We start from the raw sequence: 8,000 nt of genomic DNA, 5'->3' as shown, positions 1-8,000 counted from the left end.
AATGAAAATCGGATTCTGATAACCCTGATGCGACGCCAACCAAGTACACTCTCGACCTTGACTGTAACAGTTTTGAGTCTTTGTTTCTTAGTTACTTGATGGTGAAAAATATTGTGTTAGTGAAGTTCCTTAAGCTGAACAGCTTACTGAATGCCAGTTAATTAAAACTTCCTACTGTATTCACAAAGCTGTTTTTGTAACACTGTGTTACATAAGTTTGCCTTTATTTGTTTGAGTTTGCTTTTAATGACTGGATTTCAAGACGAATATGAAGTCAATACAGCAAGTATGGAGTACAGTATTAGGCTTAGTTTTTCATAGTAACTCTCAAGCAACCAGAAATTATATTTGTCCATGATCAACCAGTCCCCATGGATGCTGTTTAACTGAAGCTGGATCTACACTGCCCTATATCCCAGGATCTCATCCCAGATTATCTACTTGTCCCAAAATAATTTGGCAGTGTAGACTCATATAATCCAGTGGGCAGTGTAGATTCAGCCTGAGAGTGGACTGTAAAACTGTGTTGTCAAAGGCTTTCATGGCTGGAATCACTGGGTTGCGGTGAGTTTTCCGGGCTGTATGGTTATGTTCCAGAAACATTCTCTTCTGACATTTCGCCCACATCTATGGCAAGCATCCTCAGAGGTTGTGAGGTCTGTTGGAAACTAAGCAAGCGATGTTTATACATCTGTGGAATGTCCACGGTGGGAGAAAGAACTTTTGTCTGTTTGAGGCAAGTGTGACTGTTGCGATTGGCCAGCTTGAGTAGCATTGAATAGCCTTGCAGCTTCAAAGCCTGGCTGCTTCCTGCCTGGGGGAATCATTTGTTGGAAGGTGTTATAGTAGAGCCTCGCTTATCGAATTTGCTTGAAGTCCCTAACATATGGACTTATCATTTGTCTTCTACTAGGCAGAGAGCCTTCTCGATTGTAGCCCCTCATTTATGAAATGCCTTGCCAGTTGAAACTCGAACTATCCGAGACCTACTTGCCTTTCGGAAAGCCTGCAAAACCTTGCTCTTCTGACAAGCTTTCAATGGGTGAAAAACTCGGGGCTATGTCTGTTTTTATTGTTGTTTTTATTGTTTTTATTGTTATTTTAAAGCTAAGTGTATTGTTTTAATCTATTTCTGTAAACCGCTCCAAACCAAACTGGGAGTAGCAGTATACAAGTCTAATAAATAAATAAACAGGCCAGCAGAACATTGGATAAGAGAAAATGTTGGATAATAAGGTGGGGTTAAGGAAAAGCCTATTAAACGTCAAATTGATTTTACAAATTAAGCACCAAAACATCATGTTTTATAACAAGTCTGCCACTTGTTTGGAAGCGTGGCTACACTTGTGTTGTTGTCACCTGTGTTGGCCCATTATGCCTTGCTGCCTACAGAAACCGCTATGGATCCGGGCAGGAGGCACACTGTGTTGGATAATACAGAACATTGGATGAGCGAAATGTGGATAAGTGAGACTCTACTGGCCTGGATTGTTTCATGTCTGGAATTCCTCTGTTTTCTGAGTGTTGTTCTTTATTGACTGTCCTGATTTGAGAGGGTTTTTTTTAAAAAAAGTTTATAGAGTTTCTTTAGAGTTTAAAAAACTCTAAAATCAGGACAGAAAACAAAGAACAAAACTCAGAAAAGAGGAAGTCCAGACATGAAACAATCAGGGCCAGCTAACACCTCCCAACAAAGGATCCCCCCCAGGCAGGAAGCAGCCAGGCTTTGAAGCGGCAAGGCCATTCGATGCTTATCAAGCTGGCCAATTGCAACATTCACACGTGCCTCAAGCAGAGTTCTGTCTCCCACCCTGGACATCCCACAGATATATAAAGAGAGATAGGCGGCTAGGGTCTCTTCCTAGCAAAGTAAGGCTTGGAAGGAGGCTAAGGTGCTTTTCTCTACCTGCCTGGCAAGAAAGAGGACTGAATAATTCAGATTTTCTCCCAAGAGCCCCTCCCCTCCTTTCTGCCCCCTTCCAACAACAACTTCCCCTCTTTCTTCCTCCTCCTCCTCCTCCTCTTCTTCCCTGCCCCCTTCCCCCCCCCCCTCCGCCCCATTTCTACCCACACATCGCTCCCAAAGGCATCCAGGCAGGGAATGAGGCTGGCGCTCGGCGGTGGCACACCACAGCACTCGCCTTTTGCCGGCAAAGGGGAAGAAGCGGGCACCGCCGGGCACCGCTGAGTCTGGCAACCAGGGGCATCGGAGCCCTCTCTTTGCCAGGGAGCCCCCAAAGCCGGGAAGAGCCCAAAAAGGCTGAAAAAAGAAGGCGAAGAACCCGCCACTCGCCCCGGAGCAGAGAAGAGTTTTTGAGTCTACTACAATGGACCCCAAGGACAGGAAGAAGATCCAGTTTTCCGTGCCCGCTCCTCCCAGCCAGCTGGACCCCCGGGCCGTGGAAATGGTGAGCAGGGGATGGGGTTGGGGTCTGGAGCAGAGTGGGCATGGATTTCTCGGGAGCGTCTTCCCACGAGCTCCTCCGAAGTGAAACTGAGGGATTTCTTTTTACTATACTTATGGAGGCTGGAGCCACACTGCCAAATAAAGCGATTCAAATTGCATTCTGTGTTCAGTGTAGACCTATATCATGCAGTGACCATACATGCATTGAACTGCATGATATGGGTCTACACTGATCATACTTGCACTGAGATGTGTTATGTTGGTCTACACTGACCATACATGCATTCAACTCCTGCTATGGGTCTACACTGATCATACATGCATTGAACTGCATGACATAGGTCTACACTGATCATACTTACACTGAGATGTGTTATGTTGGTCTACACTGACCATACATGCATTGAACTGCATGATATGGGTCTACACTGATCATACTTGCACTGAGATGTGTTATGTTGGTCTACACTGACCATACATGCATTGAACTCCTGCTATGGGTCTACACTGATCATACATGCATTGAACTGCATGACATTGGTCTACACTGATCATACTTACACTGAGATGTGTTATGTTGGTCTACACTGACCATACATGCATCGAACTGCATGATATGGGTCTACGCTGATTAAACATGCCTTGAACTCCTGATATGGGTCTATACTGATCATACATGCATTGAACTGCATGATATGGGTCTATGGTGACCACACATGTAGTGTAGACCAATATAATGTAGCACAGTGCATGTATGGTGAGTTTTGACCCATATCATGCAGTCCAATGCATGTATGGTCAGTGTAGACCCATATCATGCAATTCACTGAACACTGAATGCATTATATGTGTCTACACTGACCATACATGTATTGGATTGCATGATCTGGGTCTACACTGATCATACATGCATTGAACTACGTATTGGTCTACACTGACCACACACGTAGTGTAGACCAATATAACACAGCTCAGTGCATTTATGGTCAGTTTTGACCCATATCATGCAGTCCAATGCATGTATGGTCAGTGTAGACCCATATCATGCAATTCACTGAACACTGAATGCATTATATGTGTCTACACTGACCATACATGCATTGGATTGCATGATCTGGGTCTACACTGATCATACATGCATTGAACTACATATTGGTCTACACTGACCGTACATGCATTGAATTGCACGATATTGGTCTACAGTGACCCTACACACATCGAACTGTATTATATGGGTCTACATTGACCATACATGCAATTAGCTACATTATATATATTGGTCTACACTGACTGTACATGCATTGAACTGCATTATATGGGTCTACTCTGACCACTACATGATATTGGTCTATTTATTGGATTGCATATAGTAATCTACACTGACCGTACATGCCTTCAACTGCATGATGTTGGCCTACACTGGCCGTACATGCACTGAACTACATTATATGGGTCTACACTGACCATACATGCATTGAACTACAGTAGAGTCTCACTTATCCAAGACTCGCTTATCCAAGGTTCTGGATTATCCAAGGCATTTTTGTAGTCAATGTTTTCAATATATCATGATATTTTGGGTCTAAATTTGTAAATACAATAATTACAACATAACATTACTGCATATTGAACTACTTTTTCGGTCAAATTTGTTGTATAACATGATGTTTTGGTTCTTAATTTGTAAAATCATAACCTAATTTGATGTTTAATAGGCTTTTCCTTAATCCCTCCTTATTATCCAAGATGTTTGCTTATCCAAGGTTCTGCTGGCCCGTTTAGCTTGGATAAATGAGACTCTACCGTATATTATATGCTTCTACACTGGCTACACTGCATTGAACTGCATGATATGGATCTATACTGACCATACATGCACTGAACTACATTATATTGGTATACACTGACCATACACGCATTGAACTGCATTATATGAGTCTACACTAATCATACACACATTGAACTGCATTATATGGGTCTATACCAGTGTTTCCCAACCTTTGGACCTCCAGGTGTTTTGGACTTCAACTCCCAGAAATCCCAGCCAGTTTAATGGCTTTTAGGAATTGTGGGAGCTGAAGTCGAAAACACCTGAAGGACCAAAGGTTGGGAAACACTTGTCTACATTAACCATGCATGTATTGAATTGCATGATATGGGTCTACACCAAGCATATAGAAGTTCAATCTGGTAGTGTAGATCCAATTGAAGAGAGACACATAGGGTGCATCTACACTGAAGAAAGAATGCAGTTTGGCCCCACTTGAACTGCACTAGCTCCATGCTATGTATTTATGTTATTGTGCACATATATATAATGCATAATAATTTAATTTGCATACTGAACCTGTAACACTACTGATTATTCATTTTGTAATTTGGTGAAGCACTAATACTTTTTGGAAGTTAAGGCTCAAGACCTTGTAAAACTACAGCTCTCGTGATTCCATAGCACTGAGCCATGGTCATTAAAATGGGGCCAAACTGCATTCATTCTACAATGTAGATCCACCAACAGAGTTCTATATGTGCTTCAGTCTTTAGTGCATCTACACAATGGAATCTGACCCCACATTTACTGCCATGGCTCAATGCTATAGAATCAAAAGAGATGTGATTTTACATGGTCTTGAACATTCTCACTCAAGAGCACTCAACAAACTACAACTCCCATGATTTCATAGCACTGAGCCATGGCAATTTAAAGTCACAGTGCATTCAGTATGCAGTGTAAATATACCCTTATTTAAAATTGGTCGGGATATCGGGTGTAGAATTAATGCTGTTTGATTGCCTTGGCTCAATGCTATGGGATCCTGGGGATTGTAGTTTGGTGAGGCACTAGCAATTAGACAGTACAGGCTAAAGACCTTGCAAAACTACAACTCCCATGATTCCGTAGTGTTGAGCCATGGTTGTTAAACTGGGGCCAAACTGCATCCAGTTGTATAGAGCTGATGCATTCTAAGTTGGGTCTAAACTCAGAGGCTCACTGTAAATCAACAGATGACTTGAAAGTACGTAAACCAGCACGCATTCATCAGGTAGGACGAAATCCAATCCATTATGTGAAAGTAAGATCTGATGAAATGCAGCCGGACTCATTTCAAAGTTAAGTGTTTATATATGTCTCAGATATGTCTTAGATAACACTTTTATTGTGCTGTGACTGTTCCTTATAAATAACGTATGTGATTCATGCCCTCATTTTAATGTGTTTCTTATTGTTTTATTGCATTGTTAACTTTTTACAAGCTGCCTTGGGAATGTGTTGGAGGCCAATATAAGTCAAATCATATCAAGTCAGTTACAAATACATTACTACACAACACACTACACATGCAACCATGTATTAAAAATAATAAAAGTGTTGCCACAAACACACAGATAAGTTCTGAACACATTTGTGAAGCTGAACAGTGGAAAATACATCCACTACCTGACTCACCTTCTTCCATAGGCACGACTACACATGCAAATGTGTTGTATTCCCCCTTGTGCATTCACACACCAAAATGTGTGTATGTAATAATTCCTGCATGTCCTCACTTCCAATATCTGCAGGTGTGCACACTTTCTTCCTATCCTTATACAAAGTCTTTATAACCGAGATTCCACTTCCAGTGCTAATCTATGTTTCTCACCATTGCCAGTCTGCTTTCTCTGTTTTCTCACTCAAGCTGTACAGACAAGGACAGTTCACACTAGATGCAGAAATTGACATCTTGAAAAACCTTGGGTATTATTATATTTCTCTGAAACTGGAAAGAGGATATATAGTATTCAAATGGCAAGAGTTGACTGTCCACGACTAGCAGAAAAAATATATACAGTATATATATACATACACAGTAGAGTCTCATTAATCCAACATAAACGGGCCGGCAGAATGTTGGATAAGCGAAAATGTTGGATAATAAGGAGGGATTAAGGAAAAACATATTAAATGTCAAATTGCATTATGATTTTACAAATTAAGCACCAAAACATCACGTTTTACAATAAATTGACAGATAAAGCAGTTCAATACACGGTAACGTTATGTAGCAATTTACTGTATTTACGAATTTAGCACCAAAACATCGCAATGTATTGAAAACACTGACTACAAAAATATTGGCTACTAACAAATTGACTACAAATAAAGATAGAATTGCATAAAATGAATGTACGGTGAAAACATTGTAGGAAATTAAATCTGTAAAAAGTTCAATCCTTGCTGCCTAGAGAAACAGCTGTGATCTGAGCAGGAGGCACACTGTGTTGGATAATCCAGAACATTGGATAAGCGAATGTTGGATAAGTGAGACTCTACTGTGTGTGTATGTATACGCATTTTGGAAGATTACTTTTCAGAAATTGTCTACATTCAAAATTGAGATTCTAAATCACAAGTGCACATAGATATAGTATCCAGCTTTGGCCAGAGAACATCAGGTGATGAGCCTCGAGCAGGTTATTGTTTTGCAGTTTCTCATCATGAAATATAAAATGCAAATGTTTAACAGCTTGATCTTCCAGAGTATAATGCATATGTATTTATGTTATTGTCCACATATATGTGTGTAAGATTTCAGAATAATAATCTAATTTGCATACTGAACCTGCAACACTGCTGATTATTCATTTTGGGGGGCGTGATTGACCAAAAGTATACTTTTGAGTGTGGAACTACTTTCCCATGGTTACCTGTGACCTCCTACTGAACTTGACTGTGTCTACATTGTCAAATTAATGCTGTTCAACAGCATTTCAACTGCCATGGGTCTGTGCTGTGGAATTCTGGGAGTTTTAGTCTTACAAAGTCTTTAGCCTTCTCTGCCAAATACTACAACTCACAAGATTCAATAGAATTGAACTATGAAAGTTATAGTGGTGCCAAGCTGCATGCATTCTACAGTGTAGATGTATGCAATGACAACACTTATTTATTAGACACTATTTCTACATGGACAGAGGTGTGTGTGTGTGTTTTATCTGTGTATATGTATAAAAGCTAAAGGTTTTCCCCTGACATTAAATCTAGTTGTGCCTGACTCTGGGGGTTGGTGCTCATCTCCATTTCTAAGCCAGAGTCAGTGTTGTCCATAGACACCTCCAGATCATGTGGCCGGCATGACAGCATGGAGCTTCATTACCTTTCAGCCTAAGTGGTACCTATTGATCTACTCACATTTGCATGTTTTCAAACTGCTAGGTTGACAGAAGCTGGGGCTAACAGCAGGACTTCACCCCGCTCCCCAGATTTGAACCGCTGACCTTTCGGTCAGCAAGTTCAGCAGCTCAGTGGTTTAATCCGCTGCAACACTGGGGGGCTCCTGTGTATGCACATATAACAATACATATACATCTTAAAAGGATCTGGTGTAAAGAAAACAATTGTTAGCCATTACTCACTGGAGACATGAGGGAAGCTTGTATTTTCTACCTCGTTAATAATTTTTGACATCTTTGCCATACTTGTTTGTTATTTGGCTACATATGCCCCAGTTTTCCTCTGTGACATGCTGGAGGTTATGACACATGGAGGAAAATGGATGTGAAGAGACTGCCAAATGCATCTTACATCTGATATCGTTTTGGCATTCCCAAA

At 40.9% G+C, this 8,000-nt stretch overlaps 1 protein-coding gene across 3 annotated transcripts in view; it reads left to right on the top strand.

Moving 5' to 3' along the window:
- Positions 1-1,873: 1,873 nt before the first annotated feature.
- Positions 1,874-8,000, top strand: part of ppp1r1b (protein phosphatase 1 regulatory inhibitor subunit 1B) — an 83,091-nt gene continuing 76,964 nt past the window's right edge. Inside the window, exon 1 of one of the 3 annotated variants that reach the window (XM_062984063.1) lies at positions 1,874-2,408. In XM_062984063.1, the coding sequence (XP_062840133.1) occupies positions 2,328-2,408 (81 nt within the window). In that variant the 5' untranslated portion in view covers positions 1,874-2,327. The remainder of the gene's footprint in view (positions 2,409-8,000) is intronic. The other 2 variants (XM_062984062.1, XM_062984061.1) reach the window with 2 other exon arrangements.

This window comes from Anolis carolinensis, chromosome 6 (assembly GCF_035594765.1).
Source record: "Anolis carolinensis isolate JA03-04 chromosome 6, rAnoCar3.1.pri, whole genome shotgun sequence".
Taxonomy (NCBI): Eukaryota; Metazoa; Chordata; class Lepidosauria; order Squamata; family Dactyloidae; genus Anolis; species Anolis carolinensis.
Note: the sequence above shows the minus strand (reverse complement) of the source record. Positions and strands in the feature narration are given on the sequence as shown.